Below are 25,670 nucleotides of genomic sequence, written 5' to 3'. Positions count from 1 at the left end.
AGGAACTGATGTACATCACCTGTAAGTTTTGCTTTATCTGATTTCTACCTGCACACATCCTAGGCATTAAATGAAAAGTATCTATACGGTATTATGTTTCTATGGCTCATCTAATTTCCCATGAAGCGTCACCACTGGGAACAACAAATATCTTTCTTTTCAGATTTCTCGATCTACTCACCCCTTTGAAATAACAGGAAATAAGCTAGAGACAAAGACGAGGAATGCTTGACTCCAATAACGATGATGACAACGATGAATATATGTGCCATTTCACTGGACTCTGTTAATTCCCCCCCCCCCAATCTCTGGACCTTTCCACTACTTAAATATAAAATAAAGTCAGAATGATCATGAAAACTTACAGTAAATCAGATTCTAACATCATATGCAATTTTGGCACGCTACAGAATGAGCTCTCGGTGATGGACTCGGAGTGAATATGTAGCATCTGGAACAGCATGGATATCTGTTCTCTCAGTTCTCCACTTTCCATAACACCAAAACACCCTAGTCATGTTCTCCCACAAAGACGTGCCAGAGAATGTGGATGTGTTAGTTTTAGGTCCATATTCTTGTCAATCGAGAAGCTTCCAGCACATCTCAAAGTATTTTTGCATATGGCAGGTTAATCTTTTTTATGCACTCAAAGTCAATATTGCAAAAACATATGGTTAATAACATAAAAAGAAAGAAAGTTGTCGTCATCATTATCGTCATCATCCAGACCTCCTTTCCCACCCTAGGGCTGGGTGAGGAGTTGCAACATCCAGACAGTTCAAGTTTGCCCAATCCAATGGGCCATGCTTCCATTCACTTATCATTCAAGCCCCCAGAATCCTGGCTCCATCTGATACACAAAAACTTTCACCACATTCTGTAGCTTCACATAAATGTATCCGATAGTCAATGCGAATGCTGTCATGTTGAAAAGGGGTGACAAATCCCAGATCAGGTACTTCTTCTCACAACAATCATCTTTCAGCTCGATCTCTTGTTAGTCCCCTAGCCTCACTGACTTCCATACCTCTCTTCCTAACAAACTCGTCCACCATATCCCTCCACCTTTTCCTTGGCCTACCTCACCTCCCTCTTTCAAATTCGCTCAGATACATCTTTTTCACCACTCTATTGTTATCCATTCTTTCCACATGGCCATACCATCTCAGTACACCCTCTTCGATTTTGGTGTCCACAGACTTCCTTATCCGCATCTTTCACGAATCACATTATTACGTATCCTATCCACTCTCTGAACTCCACATAAATTCCTCAGAGTCCCATCTTTACTGCTCTCACTCTTGACTTTTCATTTTCATCCCACACCATAGTCTCACATCCATATGTTAAAGTTGACACTAACACACCTTCATGTATGCCTTGTGCAGCTGCAACATTCAAGCCTTTATTTCTTATCAAGACCTTCATTGTAACAGCTACCTTTCTTCCTTGTGTCACTCTACTTTCCACTTTTTTTGCAAATTTTCTTCTCTTCTCTATCACTGTACCCAGGTATTTGAACTTCCTCACCAATTCCAGTCTCTCTCCATTCATTTTACATCACACTGGGAGACAACTTCTCTCTCAATTACCATCACTTTACATTTTTTTACATTTGCTCTCAAGGTACGACACCCACAAACATCAGCAAAACTCTACACTAGTCTATCAAGCTCTTTCTGGTATTTGCACATGGCACTGCATCATCAGCTTATGACAAATTTGAGATATTCCATCCATCACCAACACCATCCCTCTCTCCATTACTCATGTTTTCACTTCTCTCATCACCCAATCCATATATATATTGAACAACCATGGAGACATCACACAATCTTGTCGCACGCCCACACTGATCATGAACCATTCACTTAGATGCCCATTTACCCTTACACATGCTTCTATCTATCTATTGCCAGACGCCTCAATCCCGTTTGGGGTGGCCACAAACAAATCGCCTCCAAGTCACCCTGTCCCCCGCCATTTCACTGCCCTGCTCCCAACTCACACCCCCCTCTCTCATATACCTCTCCACCCCATCCCTCCATCTCATCCTCGGCCTCCCCCTCCCTCTTCCCCCCTCCACCTCACTCACATACACTCTCTTCGTCAGTCTTTCACCCTCCATCCTCTCCACATGGCCAAACCACCTCAGTGTGTTCCTCATAACGCTCCCTATCACATCCACATCAACACCACAACGTTCCTTTATATCCTCATTCGTCAGCCTATCTCTCCATGTGACTCCACAGGCTCCTCTTAAATAACTCATTTCCACTGCTCTCACTCTTGACTTTTGTACTTCCAACAATGTCCAAGCTTCACTTCCGTACATTAGAGTTGGTATCACAATACTGTCATGTAGTAACTTTTTCACTTCCATGCTCACTTCCCTGTTTCTTATCACTGCTTTCAAAGAACCAGCAACCTTTCTTCCCTGCTGTACCCTTTCAAGCACTTCACCCTCCAAACCTCCATCCTTACTCATCACACTACGCAAGTACTTAAACGTACTCACATTTTCCAATTCCTCACCATCCAACCTCGCTGTACATTCACTGACTTCACCTCTCTCAAAGACCATCACTTTACTCTTCCCTACATTCACCTTAAAATTCCGTTTCTTACACACTCTCCCAAACTCATCCACCAAGCCTCGCAGCTCCCTTTCGTCTTCACTCAACAACACAGTATCATCTGCAAACAACAGTACAGGGAGTTTCCAAACACTATCCTCTCTCACCAGGGCCACTTCAACATCCACTACCCTACCTTGTACCTCTTTTATTACCCCATCCATGTACAGATTGAACAACCATGGAGACATGACACATCCCTGTTTCAACCCAACTTTCAAAGAGAAAAATTCACTTAGTTCACCATCCACACGCACTGCAGCCTTCGCACCATCGTACATACTCTTCACAGCATTCAACAACTTCCCATCTACTCCATATATTCTTAACACTTTCCATAATCCTTGTCTATCCACCCTGTCATATGTTTTCTCCAAATCCATGAAAGCCGCATACAACTTCTTTCCCTTCTCTAGAAGCTTTTCCACTAAAGATCTAAGAATGAATATCAGATCTACACAACCTCTTCCCTTCCTAAAGCCTCCCTGTTCTTCTCCAACTAATTCCTCTGTTCTTTCTCTAACTCTGTCAATAAGTATCCTACCATACACTTTTCCTATTATACTAAGAAGACAAATGCCCCTATGATTACCACACACTTCTTTTTCCCCTTTTCCTTTGTACAAGGGAATAATTATACCTGACTTCCAATCCTCCGGGACTCTACCTTCCTCCCAGACTAATCTGCACATCTTCCACATCCATTCTACTACTATCTCTCCCCCATGCTTCAGCATTTCACCACACACTCCATCAATTCCTGGGGCTTTCCTAGATTTAACTTTCTTCACTGCTTCCACAATTTCTATCCTACTGATTTCTTCCTGTCTTCTCACCTCCCTCCTTCTCCCAGCCATTCCCCAGCCACTTATACTCGCATTACTTCCATCCTCTACGTTCAACAATTCCTTAAAGTGTTCTCTCCATCTGCTCACTTTTTCTCCCTTCTCCACTAGTAATCTATCATTTTTATCTTTCACTCCCCTGCTAACTTCACTTCCACCCTGTCTTACTCTTTTCACCTCTTTCCAGAACATTTTCTTACAGTCCCTCCACTTTACACTCAAATTCCTTCCAAATTCCTCATCCCCTCTCTTCTTACTCTCTCTTACTAATCTTTTCACCTCTCTCTTTCTTTCTACATATAACTCTCTCTTCCGCCTCTCAACTTCTTCCACGCCCTTATTTCTCATCCATTCATTGTATGCTTTCTTCTTTTGTGCCACAGCCTGTTTCACCTCTTCAGTCCACCACGCTGTTCCTTGCATCCCCCTCCGTCTTCTCTTCCTTCCACACACCACATCACATGCTGCACATATTTCTTCTGTAAATATGCTACACACACCTTCCACGTCTCCCATCTGCTCCAATTCATATTTGCCCAATCGTTCCTCCACTTCTCTCTTATACTCTGCCTTTTTCTCATCCTCTTGTAACCTTTCCACTCTCCTTGCAACTACTCCTTCCTCTCGTCTTTCCCTTCTTCTATTTCTCCATTCTAATTGGACTTTGATTCTGGCCACCACCAAGTAAAAAAAAAACTCTTGACGTCATCTAGCAGTTTACCATCTGCACTGTATGTGCACAAAACCTTCCACAATCCTTCTCTGTCTACTTTGTTGTTTGCTTTTTCCAGATCCATGAGTGCCATAAACACCTTATAGTCCTTCTCCCAAACATTCTACACTATCTGTCTCACTGCAAATATCTGATCCCTACATCTTCTGCCACTCCTACAGCCACCCTTTCATCACTCACTAAAACATCTGACATCTCGTTTACTTTCTCATTAATGATTCCGTATAACTTCCCTACAACACTCAATAAATGTATGCCATGATAATTCTTGCACTCACTTTGCTCACCTTTATTTTTGTACAGGGGTACAATCACAGCCTTTTCCCACTCTGTTGGCACAGTTTCACTCATCCATTCCTTCTTACATATCTCCAACAAGCACTTCATTCTGACCTCTCCACTACTTTTAATCATCTCTGCATACACCTCATCAACCCCAGCTGCTTTCCCATTTTTCAGCCGCTTCACGGCACTCTTCACCTGTGTAAGTGTCACGTTTCCTGGCACTGCATTCCTTCTCTGCACATCCCCAAAACCAATCATGTTTACAGCCACCCTGCTCTCTCTATTCCCCTTCATCAGACTTTCAAAATATTTTTTCCATCTGGTCCTTACTTCATCCCCATGGGTTAATAATCTACCACGTACATCCTTCACACTTTCACATTTTTTTCCGCTGTCACTTCTACATTACTGCACCTCTTTCCAGAATAACTTCCTATTTTCAGAGTAATTTGCATTCATTTCTTTTCCTAGATTATCATTTACCTCCTTTTTTCCCTTCACTAGTCTCTTTACGTACTTCTTGCTCTCAATATATTCAGCCCTTATTTCATCTGAACCCCTGTTCTTTAACCACTCTAGCCACTTTTTCCTCTTTTCCTCCACTGCTCTTCTGATCTCTTCATCCCACCATGCTATACCTCTCTTCTTTGTTCTTACTCTTGCCACACCACACCGCTTCTGCATTCCTAACTAGGTAATCCCTATATGCATTCCACAGGCTGTCCAGATCCATTTTATTCCAATTCACTGATTCCAACTCCCTACATGCATTCCACAGGCGATCAAGATCTGTATCATTCCAATTCACTGATTCCTACTCCTCTCCTACTTTGGTCCTGCATTCATCTGCCATTTCCTTGATCCTCAACCTCTCTACTTACAGTCTTTCTCCCTGACTTCTCCTCTCTCTCCTGGTCCACCTCACTCCTCTCAGCTTGATCTTGCATACCACAATCATATGATCTGACAGACCTCAACATTGTCCCCTCATGGCCCTCATATTGGCAACCATTCCCAGCATTGACCTCTCTACAAGCATGTAACCAATCAGGCTCCTTTCAATATGATCCCCATTCCCTCTATACTACATATATTTATGTCCATCTTTGTGTTTGAAATGTGAGTTACAAATGCACAACCTCCTTTCCTGACACATATCCTTCAGATGTAATCCATCCAGCCATCCATCATCCAATTCTACGTTGCCCCATGAGGAGAGTAGAAGCCCGGGGCTAGGCAATTTGGTTCTGACATTTGATGTAATATGAATAATAAATCACAAAGAAGTGCTAGGGAACCTCCTTAAGTGGTGACAATACAACCCTAGAAGTGCAGTCCCCATCAGGAAAGAGTAGGAACTATCATAAGGCTTACATAATATTTTGTCCCGATACTGAAGCATATCCCATTAAGCCTGGAATCGTGTTTCATATTATTCTTGCTATCTCCAAGCAATTATTCAGCTTTGGGATATCCTTCTAACTGGAGAGTTATATACAGGCTTCTTAAATCCCTCAGAATATGAGAGACCTTACCCAGCCTGAATAAAATCAGCTCGTAGCACCACAAATAAACTGAAAAATGACATCATCCATTTGAAAGCCATTTGTTTGAATCATCATCAATGACTAATGTGCTTATGTTGACCAATAAATCAGGTAGAAAACAGAAATAGCATGGGCCTTGCAGTACCACGATATGCCTTTCAATTACAGTGCCGGTACAGGATTTTTCACTGAGACTACTGGTTAACAGGATATCTAAGGCACTAAAGTGAGAAAATCTTAATTCATACATAGTTGACTTCAATGCATGATGACAGGATAAAAAATCATCCCAAACCATACTTCCCAATATCAGAAGTGAGGATGGATAGGACCCAGAAACAGGAAATAGGAAAACACAGACGTTGCAGATCTATCATCAGTGCCCAGTTAATATATATCATACCTTCATTTGGCCATCATTCAAGTTTTCAAAATATTTGGCTCCAAAGTTATGAGAAAAACCAAACTAGAAGCTATAACTAATAATAGTAAACAGTAAAACCTACACAAAGAAATGAATAAAACATAAAGTGTTAAGTACCAGTAACTAAGAGGACTAGCAAGGCACAGGACAAAGCAATGAAAGAAGATAGGTTGTTTAGAAATTCACTTGAGATGACTAACATAAGATATACAAAGAACCTTCCAGACCAGGAAAGAGAATCACCACCACCAGCAAGAAAATCACCACCATCGCCACCACCACTGCACCAGGAGGAGGGAAACCTAAGGGAAAAGGCACATTCACCACCCTGGCCAGATCCCATGAAGTACAGTAATAATCCCAGACTCTCCCCACTGCGCCAACAACAACGTCAGACTTACTAATGGAGGAAGACACAGAGCGGTGCAAAATATGTTGCATGCGGGGTCCAAGCGCCCCAAAGAGGCTAGGGGGGAGACCGCGCGAAGCCAAGAGCGTCTCTAACCTCCCCATCTCACTTTCCTCACTCTCACTGTCTGTCGGGGCACCCATGAGGCCCCCTATGCTGCCCGCCAGACCCCCGCTGGCACCGCTGCTTGTTCCGCCACCGCCTATTGCTGAAACGAGAACTGGGAGTGTAGTGGCGTGACCTAATACCGCACGCAGCAAAACGCGCCTACCGGGTCACAGGGAGTAACTGCAACTCATCACCAAACCACTAAATCTAAGGGACTGTGTTCTCTTGGAACTCCATCCACAGCAGGTCATGGATTCATAAACAAATGTGACTAATTCCCTATTATAGCTATGACTTCTTTCAGCAGGAAGGATAAGGAATGCAGAGTATTTCCCATGTCTCCTACACCTCCTACCAAGAAAAATCCTGGTCATGCCATTAAAAACTGCTGTATACTATGTACACATTCTACAGGAAGGACAGGGAATGGGGAGTGCGTAATCTTCCCATGTGTCCAATTCTACCTGAAGGAACAATTCTTTGTTTTGACAGGGAATCAATCACTAATATGTTTAAGAATCCCACTCCATGTCACCAACTGGTCATTCAGGGGGCAAAGGGACTGACCTGAAATGACCCAAATGCAACTGGGGGTACAGTGGCTTGATCCGACACCGCACCGCCACGACTGGGTCACAAGAAAGCTAAAGGTGAAGATATGGAACTTACACTTGTACCCAGCTGCCCGTTCTTCATCCTGTGACCTCAGTTACTCTCTAACTAGGGTTGTTATAGCACTAGCCCAGTTACCTCTACTTCTAAATCTAGCAAGCACTCTTTCTGCTGGTATAAAGGCTGTACTAAAATGTTGCTATAATGCACGAAACAGCTTCCCTTGCCTTTTGTTGCAGTCTTTCCTTTGTGGTCAGTCTTACAGCACACATCTCCACACACTAACAATTACCTCTTAAATTTTCAGCAAGGGTGAACAATTATATTTCCTGGCTTCAGTAGAACACCAATCCAGTTAACCATCTCACACAAATACAGGAAAGTTATTTAAAACCTACCTCAGTTAGAGTTAGATGTTAAACCTGCGATTCTATTAGCAGTATTACAACCTTTCAAACTTAATTCCCGTATACTACTACCTGTATTCAATTATAAAAAGTCCTGATTACACATACTTTGTAAATACTATGGATCATACTGCATGTTACCCAATTTCGATCTAATGAACTTTCTGCTTTCCATGTGCATGGGAACAACATGATATACAGTAGATAGATAGGACACACACAACAATGGCAATAATCCAGACATAAAAACAAACCTGTTGAAACTGATACAACTAATGTCATACATTTTAAAACTCCAACCCTGACATTATGATCACACTGTTGCAAAAATAAGTGTACAATTTTTACAGCACAGTTCACTGACTCACCCCCCCCCCCTTCAACTCCATCACTTCTAGTCCAGATTATCAACAAACTATTTTATGCAACTTAGGAAAGACTTCTCACACTGAAAGGGTTAATGAATCCTATAACCTAACCCTTTCAGTTCAAAACTCTCCCTTAATTTGCATAAAATCATTGGTATGCATAAAAAGTCACCAGATGTAGGTTAAGATGGGAAATGTGTGACACTGTTTGTACCTTTCACATCCATGCTGACATTCTGACCCAGGGTTGTATTTATAAAGGCTCCTAAATCCATCTTGTGATAACACATTGATTACTATTTTTTTTCTCTCTCTAATATCTGCAATTTTCTTGTTTTGTTTTTTGAAGTGCTGGTAGTTGCACAAGTAACAATAAATCTGCAGTAAACAACTTTTTTAACAGAAGATACAACTTCTTCCATTTAAACAATACACGCAAAAAAAAAAAAAAAAAAAAAAAAAAAAAAAAAAACAAACACACACACACAGAGATCTTATAAATACAACCCCTGATACGTCTGTCACTAGCACTGACCTCCAAGTGTGGCCAAGGATGCAGGTGGAAGGAGACCAGGTGTTGTTGAGGTGGATGGGGCGGCGGTGTGGAGCGAGGAGGGCGGGTTGGGTGGGGGTAGACCTGGCGGGGGCACTGCGGGGGTGGGCGGGGCGGGACAGGGGCCATGTGGGGAGGGCTGGGGCGGCCCTGACGAGGACGCGGAGGAAGCCTCGTGGCCGCCATGGGACCCGGACATACCGGACCCACTGCTGCCCAGGCTCACCTTCCCACACCCACGCGACCCAGGCTGGCTGCTCAAAAGAATCATTATTATTAGCAATATCAGCAGCATTAATATTTAATATACATAGAGTAAGGACTGGGCTGTGAGAGGGAAGTGGAATGCGGGATGGGGATGATAAATGAAGGGTGGTTTATCTCAAATCTGGCGTATGGACATCATGCTATCAACATATTCGTTAACATACCATCATAATCATCATCTGGACCTCCTTTCCCACCCAGGGGCAGAGTGAGGAGTAGCAATGTCCAGATAGCACAAACTTGCCCAATCCAAATAGGCCACACTTCCATTCACTCATCATTCAAGCCCCCGGAATCCTAGCTCTACCGGATACGCCAAAAAACATTCACTACATCCTGCACCTTCACACAAATGTATCCGATTGAGTCAATCCGGATACTGCCATGCTCACAAGGGGTGCCAAAATCCCTGATCATGCATTTCTCCTCACAACATTCATCCAGCCAGCTCGATCTCTTGTCAGTTCCCTAGCCTCACCAACTTCCAAACCTCTCTTCCTCAAACACTCATCAACCATCTCTCTCCACCTTCTCCTTGGCCTACCTCGCCTCCTCCCTCCTTCAAATTCGCTCAGGTATATCTTCTTCACCACTCTATTGTTACCCAATCTTTGCACACCACCATACCATCTCAGGACACTCTCTTCAATTTTAGTGTCCACCGACTCCTCACAACTTCTTTTGCGCACCGCTCACTGGCTCAGTGGTAACATTCTCCCTTGCCAACTGGTAGACGGGAGTTCGCGCCTCGCTCAGGTTGCGAAAAGGTTCACTGACGAAGTGGGTGGTTACTGTCCCCTTTGAGCAAGGGGACGTGTGTGTGTGTGTGTGTGTGTGTGTGTGTGTGTGTGTGTGTGTGTGTGTGTGTGTGTGTGTGTGTGAAGGTCACAGCCTTGCCCTTAGATCGGACTATATGAGCTCTCAGCTCCCTTCTGGGAGGGTAAAAGATGACGATCATGACCATCAGGTGATCCTGACCGACCCAGTGAATTACACTATTTCGTATCCTATCCACCCTCTGTACTCCACATACATTCCTCAACAGTCCCATCTCCACTGCCCTTATTCTTGACTTTTCATTTTCATGTCACCCCATAGTCTCACACCAATTTGTTGAGAGTTGGTACTAACACTCCCTCATGTAAGCCTCGTGCAGCTGCAGCACTCAAGCCTCTGCTTCTTATCAAGGCCTTCATTGCACCAGCTACTTTTCTTCCTTGTGTCACTCTGCTTTCAACTTCTTTTGCACATTTTCCTCTTTTTTCTGTCACTGTACCCAAGTATTTGAAGTCTCTCACCAATTCCAGTCTCTCCATTCACTGTGACATCACATTGTGAGTCCCCTTCTCTCTCCATAACCATCACTTTACTCTTCTCTACATTTACTCTCAAGGCACGACGTTCACAGACATCAGCTAAACTCTGCACTAGTCTACCAAGTTCCTGTGCAGTACTTGCAAGCAGTACTGCATCATCAGCATACAACAAATTTGAGATATTCCATCACCATTCATTACCAACGCCATCCCTCTCTCTATTACTCGTGTTTTCACTTCTCTCATCACCCCATCCATATATACACCGAACAACCATGGGGATATCACACAACCTTGTCGCAAGCCCACACCGATCATGAACCATTCACTTAGATGCCCATTAACCCTAACACATGGTTCACTACCATCATAAAAACTCTTGACAGCACCTAGCAGCTTACCATCTACACCATACATGTGCAAAATTTTCCACAATCCCTCTCTGTCTACTTTGTCGTATGCTTTTTCCAGATCCATGAATGCCATAAACACCTTATGGTCCTTCTCACAAGCCTTCTCTGCTATCTGTCTCACAGCAAAAACTTGATCCACACATCCTCTGCCACTCCTAAAGCCACCCTGTTGATCACGCACTAGGACTTCTGATATCTCTCTTATTTTCTCTATAATAATTCTTCCATACACCTTCCCTACCACACTCAATAAACTTATGCCATGATAATTCTTGCACTCACTTCGATCACCTTTATACCATATTTCAATAATCAACAGTAAGCAGAAATAAAATTAACAACTAATCTTTAACTCCCCTTTTAGCAGTTCCAGAGGGCCTATGGCACAGGTGGGCCTGAGGCAAGATTAACATAGCTGTAAATCACCCTACATCCTCCTCCGGCACAGGGGGTAGGGTGGGGGAACTGTTTTGAATTTAGCCTATGTTGCATCTGCACATACCACATACTTGCACTCTCTTCTAATTCAATACTTTTATCAAACATACCAAACACCATACTACAAACATGTACAAGCAAGAGAAGCAGTAATGAGTTATTTGATAAAACTATGCCTGAGGGATATTTCTTCACATATAGTATTTCAGTATTAAGTATCTAAAAATTCAGCGGCAGAAAAATGTCTGGTATTACCTAGAGAAAACTGGAAGTATCTCTACACTGAGTGACAAGCCAAATGGTTTCCCGTAGCCAGGAAACCATTTTACTATGCTGGATGGTAATCATACAACTGGGGGTTTTGGCCGGGTTAAAAGTCCCCCACATTCCTCCAACTAAAATCACTAAATCATGGCAGATGTTTCTAAGAGCCTTGGAGGGCCCAATACCTGCCCAGGGACCCAGCCAAACAGGCAGGTTCGCATGGCCATGTGGAATGTGAGAAGAGGAATGAGGAGAGCGTGAGGGTGGAAGCAGTGAAAGTGTTCAAGAGTGTGTGATATGCTGTGACAGCACTGGGTGAAACAAAGATGAAAGGGTGTCAAGTGGAAGAGCGGGAGGATGTAAAACGTGTAAGGTCAGGCATTAAAGTGTGGCAGTGTGGAATGAGAGATTACAAATGTGTCAGCACGCGATGTATGTACGTCCATTCAAGTTTGAGAAGGTAAAAGTGAGAGTGACTGTAGCGCTGTGTATTGACAAGAACGTGACAGAGAATGACAGATATTGGAATGACCTGGATGTAAGCAGTAGGAGAAATGCTCATGTGTTATAAAGTATTTGTAATGGGCAATATGAAAGGAAGAGTAGGCACTGGTCCTGTAAATAATCTAATGAATAGTAATGGAGTACCAGGAGAGAATGATAATGGAAAACAGCTAAAGGATGTGTATCAGGAAAGGACGCTGTGCATTTGTAATTCTTACTTCAAACATAAAGATATACATAAATATACGTCGTACAGAGGGAATGGAGATCATGTTGAAAGAAGCCTGTTTGATTTTGTGCTTGTAGAGAAATCGATGCTGGGAATGGATGCTGATACAAAGGCAGTGAGAGGACGATGAGGAGGTTTGTCAGATCATATGACTGGAATGCAAGATCAAGCTGAGAGGAGTAAGGTGGACCAAGACAGAGAGAGAGAAGCAGTCAGGGAGAGAAAGTCGAGCTGAGGATTAACCCTTTAACCGCAGGTGTCATTCCAGAATGACATTGCAAAAACTGGACCAAACCGCGGGTGTCATTCTCAAATGTTTGTGAATATTTTGAGTACCCCGCGTTTTTTCCATGCGCCAATTGTTTCAAGGGAGAGTAGCTATTAAGTTCTTTCACTCCAGCTGGCCCCCCCTCCCCCCCTGGGGCCCCCCACCCCACCCCGGACCAAACACGCATCAGTATCTGTCCAGCTGTGTGAGTGACAACACTGCTGATGTGGCAGTGAAGTGCAGGCAATTACAGTGCCTTTTACCTGCCTCAGTGAACACAGAGTGGGTGTTTATCGTATGTGCAGTGTTCATATATGTTTATAGTATTATTATCAGAATGAGGTTGGCATTTGGTAATGGTGTGTGAGCCAAAAATAGTGATTACAACACTGCTGATATGGCAGTGAAGTGCGGGCAATTACAGTGCCTTTTACCTGTCTCAGTGAACACAGAGTGGGTGTTTATCGTATGTGCAGTGTTCATATATGTTTATAGTATTATTATCTGAATGAGGTTGGCATTTGGTAATGGTGTGTGAGCGAAAAATAGTGATTACAACACAGCTGATGTGGCAGTGAAGTGCGGGTAATTACAGTGCCTTTTACCTGCCTCAGTGAACACAGAGTGGGTGTTTATCGTATGTGCAGTGTTCATATATGTTTATAGTATTATTATCAGAATGAGGTTGGCATTTGGTAATGGTGTGTGAGCCAAAAATAGTGATTACAACACTGCTGATATGGCAGTGAAGTGCGGGCAATTACAGTGCCTTTTACCTGTCTCAGTGAACACAGAGTGGGTGTTTATCGTATGTGCAGTGTTCATATATGTTTATAGTATTATTATCAGAATGAGGTTGGCATTTGGTAATGGTGTATGAGCGAAGGTAATGGTGAGTGAGCGAAAAATAGTGATTTTAGATCGCTCACTTCTAATGGCACTGCCCATCCAGTGATAGTCAACGAAATCATGAAACCTACATCATTGCAGAGCCGAAGGTTAGTACTTTCTAATGGTACCTTATTTTTCGCTCTAGATTTATTCTGTGCAGAGTTATAAAGGTTTAAAGTTTGTTTACATTTTGGTCGAAACCCCTGCGGGAGAGGCCAGTCGGGGCAAAACAATGCCTGCGGTTAAAGGGTTAAAGGAATGGGAAATGAATACAGGGCCAAAGCAGGGAAGGAGTTGGAATCAGTGAATTGGAATGAAATGGATCCGGACAACTTGTGCAATGCATACAGGGATGGCTTAGTTAGGAATGCTAAACCGTTGTGTGGTGTGGCAAGTATAACAACAAAGGAGAAACGTAAGGCACAGTGGGATGAAGAAGTTAAGAGAGCAATGGAGGAAAGGAGGAAGAAGTGGCTAGAGTGGATACAGGACAGGGGTTCAATTGAAATAAGAACTGTATATACTGAGAGCAAGAAGCATGCACAGGCTAGTGAAGAGGAAAAAGATGGAGGTAAATGATGATCTAGGAAAATGAAAGCAAATTACTCTGAAAATAGGAAGTTATTCTGGAAGTGCAGAAATGTAGATGAATGGGAATGGAGAGAGCAGGGCAGCTGTAAACATGACTGGTTTTAGGGGTGTGCAGAGAAGGCATGCAGTGCCAGGAAACATGACACTTGTAGAAGTGAAGAACGCTGTGAAACTGGTGAAAAATGGGAAAGCAGTTGGCATTGATGAGGTGTACGAAGAGATGATTAAACGTAGTGGAGAGGGCGAAATAAAGTGCTTGTTAAAGATATGTAAGAAGGAATGGATGAGTGAAACTGTGCCAGCAGAGTGGAAAAAGGTTGTGACTGTACCCCTGTACAAAAATAAAGACAATCGAAGTGAGTGCAAGAATTATCGTGGCAAAAGTCTATTGAGTGTAGTAGGGAAGGTATATGGAAGAATTATTAAAGAGAAAGTATGCGAGATATCAGAAGGCCTAGTGTGTGACGAACAAGGTGGCTTTAGGAACTACAGAGGGTGTATGGATAAAATATCTGCAGTGAAACAGACAGAGGAGAAGGCTTGTGAGAAGGACTATATGGTGTTTTTGGCATTTATGGATCTGAAAAAATGCACACAACAAAGTAGACAGAGAAGAATTAAGGAAGGTTTTGTGCATGTACGGTTTAGATGTTAAGCTGCTAGGTGTCGATAAAAGTTTTTATGATGGTAGTGAGGCATGTGTAAGGGTAAATGGGCATCAAAGAGAATGGGTCATGATCAATGTGGGCATGCGACAAGGTTGTGTGATGTTCCCATGGTTGTTCAATATACATATATGGATGGGGCGATAAGACAAGTAATAACACGAGTGATGGAGTGAGGGATGGCGCTGGTAGTAAATGGTGATGGATGGAATATCTCAAATTTGATGAATGCTGATGATGCAGTACTACTTGCATACACCAGACAAGAGCTTGGTAGACTAGTGCAGAGTTTTGTAGATGTCTGTGAGCATTGTGTCTGAAGAGTAAAGGTAGAAGAGAGTAAAATGATGGTTATTGAGAGAGGTGACTCCTGGTGTGATATTACAGTGGATGGAGAGAGATTGGAATTGGTGAGAGTTCACATACCTGGGTACAGAGCCAGAAAATGAGAGGAAAATGTGCAAAAGAAGTGGAAAGTAAAGTGACACAAGGAAGGAAAATAGCTGGTGCTATGAAGGCCTTGATAACAGAGGTGTGTTACAGCTGTGCAAGGCTTACATGAAGGTGTGTTAGTGCCAGCTTTAACCCCTTCACCATGATGACACTTAAACGTTGTCATAACCCCCCAGAGCGCACATACTCTGATGCCCATATGTCATCATATATCAATGTGACCAAAGAAGAGGGGTTTGTTTATTGTGCAGGGGACTTTCATATTGGCTAGAACATGTTACTGAGGATTAAATAAGCTCCACCCATTTTTCTTTTTTTCTTAAGCCAATCCCAATAAATATGGGAGGTCACGTGACCACCGGCGTGCTGGATAGGAACACTGCATGCTGCCATGATCAGCCTTGGCTGTGAATCAGAGGGGAGTGTTTTGTTGCTCCCTCCACAGTAAATTATGGCGCTGTTCTTGAGGAATCTAGCGATTTCTTGAGTGATGAGTATCAGCCATTGATGCAAGACTCAGATATCAATGAGTCATCCAGTGAAGAACTAGAGAGTGATGAATTTGATGATATTGATGAGAAATAAGTTGATGATGGCTGGCATCTGATAAGCAACATATTTGGTGACTCACGTCCCAACCACGTACCTGAATTTACGAGTGATTTTTTTCGGACTGAACCCAGCAACTAAAGAATCTGAAATTGTGTCACCTTTGGACTCTTTCAAAATAATTTTTGATGCTGATGTGGCGAAGAAAATATCACTGGCACAGCCACGATATGCCACAGCCTGGGTCAAGCAGAGGCCAGAAGACCTAGAAAATATAGGCCTAGATGTGAGTTCCGAGACAATGTTTCTAATAAGTACAATGAATTAATTTGTATTTACATAATCTTTCACTGCACTGTATTATTTATGATAAACCTAATAAAAGATATCTTTTGATTTGTATTATTTTTTTTATAAACACATGCAGTGGCAGATCCAGTCTTACACACATAGGCCTATACTAACATACACACATATACACAAACATACAAAACACCACATATATTTCTGCAAGGTAGCAACTTTTCCCTGGAAAAGCAGTGTGGGGGAATGAGCAGGGGAAGCCTCGTACAGGGTACCACGTGAGATTAGTCACCCTTGAGGCAAAGGAGTTAACATATAGGTGTGAGACTACGAGCAGTGGAGATGGGACTGTTGAGGAATGTGCGTGGAGTACAAACAGTGGATAGGATACGAAATAAAGTGATTTGTGAAGTCTGTGGACACCAGAATCAAAGCGAGTGTACTAAGATGGTATGGTCATGTGGAGAGAATGGATGGCAATACAGTGGTGAAAAAGTTATATCTGAGTGAATTTGTAGGTGGGAAGAAGTAAGGTAGGCCAAGGAGAAGGTGGAGAGACATGGTGGATAAGTGTGTGAGGAACAGAGGTATGGAAGTGGGTGGGGCTAAGGGACTGACAAAAGACTGAGTTGGATGGATGAATTTTATGCATAAAAGTACATGACCAGGGATCTGGCACCCTTTCTTAATGTAACAGCATTCGGACTGGCTCTATTGGATAGGTATATGGCAAGCTACAGTACGTGGTGACACCTTATGGCCTATCAGATGGTGCCAGGATTTCGTGGTCTTGAATGATGAGTGAATGCGGCCCATTGAATTGGGCAAACTCTGGCTGTCTCAACGCTGCTACTCCTCACCCTGTCCTAGGGTGGGAAAAGAGGTCCGGAAGATGATGATGATGATCCTAAGCATGTGGATTAATATGGCTATGTTATTTTTAATTCACTGATAAAATTACATTACTTCCATACTTGTAAAGAGACAGGAAGCTAATAATCTGAAGTAATGGAGGAAGCGAATACATTACCCAATAATGCACAGTATAAACTCTCAAATCTGATACTGGTATGCGCTGATCCAAAGGCTGTATCAGTGTGCAGAATCACGATGACAGCTATGAAAATACTATGTAAAAAACAACCTACAATGCCGTGAACTGTAAATAAAATTAAATACAGTACCTTGCATTTGTAATATATCACCTGTGGTTATACTGGTCCACAAACCACCACCTTCAAATATGCACTGGGGTTTTCGTAAATCAGAGTTTCAGACTTAGCTTTTACAATTGCACCACAAGTAATTCTCGGAAAAAATACACATGATTTTGGGTGGCACTTTCAGAAGCTGATATAGTAACTGGGGACTTCAGTGTTAGGTTTAATGGCAATCCTTAGTGGTTGAAATTAATAAGGGTCTGAGAGGTGCAGGCCCTCAGCTAGATTTGGTTTGGAAACACTGATGCCCCCAGTCAGTAAGATTGGAAAAAAAACACTCACCCACAGGCATCTGTGGGAGTCATATTATCAATAATAACCCATATTCGTTCTCACTTTTTCCCAGTTTCAGTGGGATGGACTGATGGGGAGCAGAGAGCCTTCCTCTTTGCCATCTTCGTTATTTCATTCTCACGATCCAGTTGAACATTTACAGGAACTGCTAAATGTGTGATACCTGTCCTTCTGCAGTTATCTTCTTTCTTACATTCTTACCTTTATCATAGTTACAAGCCTAAGGAGTGTCCATATGGAAAGCCTTTTCTCAGTTTCAGTGGTGTGGTCGTCACAGAACTTTTTTATTAGAACTTAGACATTTTCTGCAAATTCATCCCAAATGCTAAATTATCTTCCAGCAAAACTACTCCTTTACTTGGGCTATGTTATCTTTGTTGTTGCTGTTATGGTCCCAGGCACAACTAGACTTGCTTAAAATAAATATATATTGTAACCACAATACAGATACTCAAAATCCTTAATATGAAAACACTGAACCCAATAAACAAAATACACAGGGTTAATTACATTTCTGGTAGCTGTGGTAGGCCCATGAAGAGGTGAACTGGGAGGCTTAGGCTGAGAAGGTGGTAGGGAGAGAAATGGGTGACAAAGGAGTAGGGGTAGGGGGGGGGGAAAGAAAGGAAAGGGGAGGAGGGAAGGGAAGGAGGGGAGGAGGGATGGGGGACAGTATCAGCAGGAGGGGTAATGAGAATGGGAGAGGGGAGGGAAGGGGGAAGGACAGGGGAGGGGGGAAGGGGAAAGGACAGGGGAGGGAAGGGGGAAGGACAGGGGAGGGGGGAAGGGGAAAGGACAGGGGAGGGGGGAAGGGGAAAGGACAGGGGAGGGGGGAAGGGGAAAGGACAGGGGAGGGGGGAAGGGGAAAGGACAGGGGAGGGGGGAAGGGGAAAGGACAGGGGAGGGGGGAAGGGGAAAGGACAGGGGAGGGGGGAAGGGGAAAGGACAGGGGAGGGAAGGGGGAAGGACAGGGGAGGGGGGAAGGGGAAAGGACAGGGGAGGAAGGAAAAGGATCAGTTGGAGGCTGTAAACAGGAGGGGAAAGAGGAAGAGGGAGAGAGAAGTGGGGGGGGGGGTAAGAAGGGAGAGGGAGAGGTAGGAAAAGAGGATCTTAGTTGGAGATAAGACAGATGGAAGATGAGATTGGGGGGTGGGGGGAGGCAGGAACAAGGAAGAAGAGAGGAGAAGATTTAAAGGAGAGAGAGAAATACAAAAGGGAAGGGAGGGAGGTGGAGGAGAGAAACCTGGGTAGGGAGACCAAGGAGGGAGTAGGGTAGAGGACAAGGATGGGAAAAAGGGAAGAGGAAGGGGAGTAGGAGAGGGAGGGAGAGAGAGAGAGAGAGAGAGAGAGAGAGAGAGAGAGACTGTATTGGTCTGGTTAGCCTACACAACTCTAGGGTATGGCTGTCACAGGAACATCACAGGGACAGCTAAGAGGAGAAGGGGGAGGGGGCAGAAGAGTATGGAAGAAATGAGGGCAAGAGGAAGGGTGGAGAGGAGAGGAAAAGACGAGGGGTGAAGGAGAAAGGGAAAGAGGAAGGGTGGAGAGGGGAGGGAATGAGGAGAAGCAAAGGAGAGGGAAAGAAGTAGGGTGAAGAAGTGTAAGGGATGGATGGGAGAAGAGGTGAAATTAGTAAGGTTAATAAAGGATAGAAAAGGGGAAAAGGATAGAAAGTGAAAAATGGAAACAGAAAAATGAAAAGTAAAAAGCAATGAGAAGATAGGGAAAGATTGGGGGGGAGGGGGGGATGACAGAGAAGTGAAACAAATGGGATGGAATGAGGGGCAGGAGGGGAGGATTAGTAAAAGGTTGAGAGAGAGAGAGAGAGAGAGTGTGTGTGTGTGTGTGTGTGTGTGTGTGTGTGTGTGTGTGTGTGTGTGTGTGTGTACAGTACTCTAATTTCCTTATCACCCTCTAGCTCCCACCTGCCATGACCTGACAATCTGACCTGACCTTCAAGCAAATCTGACCCTTCCAGTCCAGGCCTACACTTGCTCTGTCCCTCCCCCTGACATCAGACTTGTGTCCACAGTGATGTCAACCTATTTCTGTATACCAACCTTTTCCTCAGCATTTGTGATCTTGACATTTAAAAATTTTTCACTTTTCTTGATTTCACTTATTCATGATATATTTATTAATCATCTTTTGTGTGTGTGTGTGTGTGTGTGTGTGTGTTTTTACCTTTTGGCCCCTTTAATAGCCTTTTATTCTTTTCTTACCATCACTCTCTGTCTCTCTTGTGACATCAACCTTTTGTTCCTTTCTTGACATCAACCTTTTGTTCCTTTCTTGACATCAACCTTTTGTTCCTTTCTTGACATCAATCTTTTACTCCTTTCTTGAAATCAACCTTTTGTTCCTTTCTTGATGTTAACCTTTTATTCCTTGCCTGAGACCAACCTTTTGTTCCTTTGTGACAATAACCGTCTGTTCCTTGCTTGACATTGCTGATCTTTTTGTCTCTTGCAAAATCTTTGTCTGATAACATTCTGCCCCCCCCCTCCCCCATTTCTGAGGAGGGCAGCATCAACATTTTCCTGGTTTTAAAATCCATATCTTTCTTGTAACATCAACCTTTCATCCTATTTTATATTACACCATTTGAGGAGCTGATGAGTAATACTTTCAAGACTGGGCAGTATAGGTGCCTGGTTATACAACTGTCAACCCATTCCTTATCCCCCAAAAGGAGGATGGTGAGCTGCAGTAGAAGGGCAAATTCATTCAGCAGTCCACTGAACCTGGGAATACAACAACTACTACTACTACATATAAGTTTGTCCCTTACACACAAACATTAGAAGATAATTGCAGTAAGCCTCATCATCCTTCTCTCCTCTTTTCGATTCTGATGGCTCTGTTGCTATTTCTTCTACTGATAAAGCAAATCTCTTCGCTTAGACTTTCTCCTCCAATTCCACCTTAGACAATTCTGGTGCTGTTCCTCCATCACTTCCCCCCTCAGACTTCCTCATGGCTGACATTAAAATTTACACAGCTGATGTATTTTCTGCCATCACTGGCCTCAATACTAACAAGGCATACGGGCCTGATGGAGTCCCTCCTGTTGTCCTCAAGAACTGTGCTTCAGTGCTTACACCCTGCCTAGGTAAACTCTTTCGCCTTTGTCAACTTTTACCTTTCCTTCTTGCTGGAAGTTTGCTCTCATTCAGCCAATCCCAAAGAAGGGTGACCATTCCCAACCCTCTAACTATCGTCCAACTGCTTTAACATCCTGTGTCTCAAAAGTTTTCAAGTCAGTTCTTAACAGAAAAATTTTAAAGCATCTTTCCTATCACAACCTTCCTTCTGATCGTCAGCATGGGTTCCATCAGGGACGCTCCACTGGTGATCTTCTCACCTTCCATTTAGACTCCTGGTCATCCTCCTTTTGGGACTTTGGCAAAAGATTTGTCATTGCACTTGATATCTCAATGGCTTTCGATCGAGTCTGGCATAAATCTTTAATTTCCAAACTACCCTCTTAAGGTTTCAGTCCTTCTATCTGTGCCTTCATCTATAGCTTCATTTCTGGTCATGCTATAGCCGCTGTTGTAGACAGCCATCGTTCTTCTCCTAGATCTATCAACAGTGGTGTTCCTCAGAGCTCTGTCCTATCACCAACTCTCTTCCTTTTATTCATCAATGACCTTCTAAGCTGTACATCTAACCCTATCCACTCGTACACTGATGATTCCACCCTTCACCTTTCCACTCCGTTCCCGCAATGTCCATCTCAGCAGTTACTTCAAGAAACAAGGGATGAGGCTATGGCACATCTAATGTCTGACTTGGCTTGTATCGGTAAAAATAATCTTCTTGTTTTTAATACATCAAAAACTCAGTTTTTACACCTATCAACCTGACACAATCGGCCACAGGAGTACCCACTAATGTTTAATAATACTCAGTTTAATCCTGCATCATCCTTGAACATGCTTGAGGTTTCATTCACAAGGGACTTGTCTTGGAAAGATCATAATGCACCTCTTGTAAAATCTGCTTCTAAGAGATTAGGTGTGCTAAGCCGACTCCGTGCCTTCTTTACCCCAGAACAGTTGTTGACTTTATAAATGAGTTTCATTCGCCCCTGTTTAGAGTACAACTCATGTGCAGGGAGGCTCCCCACATACAGCTCTTCTCAATAGGGTGGAGTCAAAGGCTTTTCATCTTATCAACTCTCCTCCACTTACTGGCTCCCTTCAACCTCTGTCTCTTTGCGGTAATGTTGCATCTTCATCTCTTTTCTATCGTTACTTCCATGGTCGCAGCTCCTCTGAACTGTCTGCTTGCATCCCACCACCTGTATGTCGGGTGCGTAGAACCTGTCTAGCGAGAAACTCTCATCCCTTTTTTGTCCAACTCTCTAATGCAAGAGTTAACCGTTATTCCCAGTCCTTCATTTATGCAACAGGTCAACTCTGGAACTGTCTCCCTCTGTCGGTATTTCCTACTTCCTATGATCTCTAGTCTTTCAAACACAGTGTGTCCAGGCATCTCAAAATGAATGGATCTTGAATTTGGCTCTCTTTTTGTATTGTTTTTGTTTTTTCTTGTAAGGAACAGTTTGCGGGCTACTGGCCTTTGGTTCCTTCTTGCTTGGGGGGGGGGGGGAAGCCAGTTGACTTTTGTTAGGGGCCTCCTATAACAGTATGATATTACTTTCTGTCCCTTCCTTTCTTACCATTTTGTCCACTTTTCTGACACCAACATTTTGCCTATATTCCCTGACAAGTCTTTTAAATGCAGTATTAAGAAAACTGGATAACTAGTAGGCTGGTTGGGCCATGTTAGGCAACTCCTGTAAAACTGAGTAACCAGACTATGAGATTAAGTCAAGGATAGCAAAGGGGGCTCTCCCCCACCCACTAAACCCACCAGCTTAAACTTATAAGAAACAGTGAGAAAGATGATAATGAAAATGGGAAGAAACAATTCCTTTCCATTTTCTTCTTGTTAAGTCTACGCTCTGTCCACTTCTATACTGTGACATAAACTCTGTCACTTCTATTTCTTGACAACAACAAAACCAAACAACTTCCAGACTTTCCATTACATTAATTTGGTGCCTTTCTTGAATTTCTATACCCAGACACATTCCCGGAGGGGTGGTGACAAATAAATCACCTTCATGTCATCTTTTTCTTCGCCTTCAGACTGCTCTCTCTCAAATTCACACCCCGTCTCCTATTTACAGTAAAAGTCCTATTATTCAGCAGCTGATTATTCGGTAGATCCGGCATTTCGGCAGTTTTGAGAAATAGTCCCATTTATGAAAATCTTTGATTGTTCGGCAGATGTCCGGAATCATCTCGGCAGCCCAGGAAGTGTTATCTGTGACTTGTAGGACTAATGTTTCATTACACTTCTGTATATTCACTAATTTCTATATTTTTTTCAGATTCAGGTATAGTACTGTATTGATTACAATACTGCACAGTATCATACAGTACAGTAACCACTCCCTCCAAATTGGCGAGGGTTACGTTCCAAGCCCCCTCACTAATTCTTGAAATTCGTTCATTATTGACGCCTTCCTGAAAGTGACATTTACTAGTAATTGCGTAGCCCATGAACCACTAATACTGTAATGCATTACGCATAAATGGTGCTTGTTAAATCAGTTTCCCCGTTGTTTTTAGCTGTACGGCTGTGACAGCTCTAGTATTTTTATTCCTCAGCATAATGGTGGAAGGGACTGTCCTGTTTAACTAAACCTAACCTAACCGAGTTTAACTGTACTTAATACTTTAACCAAACCTAAGCTAACTTAAAGTCAGAAAAATACTGAAAAATAAACTGGAGGAATATGAATTGCTAAGGTCTCTCTGATGAAAGTTAAACGTACATTTAGCGCTCATTCTTTTGTTCGTTTTTGTGTTTAATGTGAAAGAGAGAGTATTGATGCAAACAGTAATATATCCCATTAACCCCTTAATAACCTCCGGCACTGAAAAACCCTTTACATTACCGATGTCAGTGATGTCAAGTTAGTGTGAGCTATAAAGAAAACTGAACAATTATGGGGAGGGAACGAAGGTCACTGGTATGTTTACACGACTCTACGCTATGATTCCAAGCAGTCAGGCGGTCGGTTAATCTCGGATGTTTTCGCCCATTTGGTAAATGCCCCGTAACTTTATCAATTTTTCCATGACTCATAGCGAATCATAGCATGGGTTTAGGAAGCTAAATAACACATTGCTAGGTGAGCCAAACGATTATCTTCACATCTTTAAGAAAAACAAATTGAATTCAGAGGAATGGAAGAAACTTACTCTACGTACTCAAAGAGGGATTAAATTTCTTCCATTTTCTTAACCCTTTAACCGCGGGTGTCATTCCAGAATGACATTGCAAAAACTGGACCAAACCGCGGGTGTCATTCTCGAATGTTTGTGAATATTTTGAATACCCCGCGTTTTTTCCGTGCGCCAATTGTTTCAAGGGAGAGTAGCTATTAAGTTCTTTCACTCCAGCCGACCCCCACCTCCCCCCCTGGGGCCCCACCTCCCCCCCTGGGCCCCCCACCCCACCCCGGACCAAACACGCATCAGTATCTGTCCAGCTGTGTGAGCGACAACACTGCTGATGTGGAAGTGAAGTGCAGGCAATTACAGTGCATTTTACCTGCCTCAGTGAACACAGAGTGGGTGTTTATCATATGTGCAGTGTTCATATATGTTTATAGTATTATTATCAGAATGAGGTTGGCATTTGGTAATGGTGTGTGAGCGAAAAATAGTGATTACAACACCGCTGATATGGCAGTGAAGTGCGGGCAATTGCAGTGCCTTTTACGTGCCTCAGAGAACACAGAGTGGGTGTTTATCGTATGTGCAGTGTTCATATATGTTTACAGTATTATTATCAGAATGAGGTTGGCATTTGGTAATGGTGTGTGAGCGAAAAATAGCGATTACAACACCGCTGATGTGGCAGTGAAGTGCGGGTAATGAGAGTGCCTTTTACCTGCCTCAGTGAACACAGAGTGGGTGTTTATCGTATGTGCAGTGTTCATATATGTTTATAGTATTATTATCAGAATGAGGTTGGCATTTGGTAATGGTGTATGAGCGAAGGTAATGGTGTGTGAGCGAAAAATAGTGATTTTAGATCGCTCACTTCTACTGGCACTGCCCATCCAGTGATAGTCAACGAAATCATGAAACCTACATCATTGCAAAGCCGAAGGTTAGTACTTTCTAATGGTACCTTATTTTTTGCTCTATATTTATTCTGTGCAGAGTTACTGAAAGTGACAGTGATATACAGTGATGCGAGTGACGTGCTTTACCAATAATTGTATAATGGATAATGTAGTAATAAGGGATATTTTGCCTAGAAAAAAATGTAAATATTGGCCAGTACAATAAGTGATATTGTAATAAGAGAATCTGCAGCACTTGTGTAATTCTGCGGCACTTGTGTAATTCTGTGATGCGACAGTGACGCAATATAGTAATAAGTGCTGTGTAAATACAATGTATATTGCCCAGATTATATGTAAAATAATATTAGAAGTTAGAAATAATGAAAAGATCGCCCGAAACGTCAGTGAGCGCGTGACACCGCAGTGAAGTGCCTTTTACCTACCTTAGTGAACACAGAGTGGGTGTTTATCGTATGTGCAGTGTTCATATATGTTTATAGTACTATTATCTGAGAGTGGTTGGCATTTGGTACTGGTGTGTGGGGCGTAAAATAGTGATTTTACACCCCTCACTTCTAAAGGCACTGCCCGTCCTGTGAAAGTCAACAAAGTCATGAAACCTACATCAATGGAAAGCTGAAGGTTAGTACTTTCTAATGGTACCTTTTTTTTTTTTTTTCTCTAGCTTTACTCTGTGCAGAGTTATTAAGGTTTAAAGGTTTGTTTACATTTGGCTGAAACCCCCGCGGGAGAGGACAGTCAGACCAAAACAATACCCGCGGTTAAGGGGTTAAAGATGTGAAGATAATTGTCTGGTGCACCAAGCAATGTGTTATTTAGCTTCCTAAACCCATGCTATGATTCATGGGAGAAGTTACAAAGTTACGGTGCATTTACCAAATGGCCGAAAACATCTGAGATT

General features: G+C 42.9%; 1 protein-coding gene across 1 annotated transcript in view; it reads right to left on the bottom strand.

The window, feature by feature from the left end:
* ctrip (E3 ubiquitin-protein ligase ctrip) overlaps positions 1 to 25,670 on the bottom strand; it is a 171,111-nt gene that overhangs the window by 83,223 nt on the left and 62,218 nt on the right. Inside the window, exons 8-9 of the mRNA XM_080273171.1 lie at positions 8,910 to 9,181; positions 6,872 to 7,087 (exon numbers count right to left, since the gene is read on the bottom strand). Coding sequence (XP_080129297.1) covers positions 6,872 to 7,087; positions 8,910 to 9,181 — 488 coding nt within the window. The remainder of the gene's footprint in view (positions 1 to 6,871; positions 7,088 to 8,909; positions 9,182 to 25,670) is intronic.

This window comes from Coenobita brevimanus, chromosome 53, assembly GCF_032717465.1.
Source record: "Coenobita brevimanus isolate Jiangsu-jjx chromosome 53, ASM3271746v2, whole genome shotgun sequence".
Taxonomy (NCBI): Eukaryota; Metazoa; Arthropoda; class Malacostraca; order Decapoda; family Coenobitidae; genus Coenobita; species Coenobita brevimanus.
The sequence above is the reverse complement of the archived record's forward strand: the minus strand, read 5'-3'. Positions and strand labels throughout refer to the sequence as shown.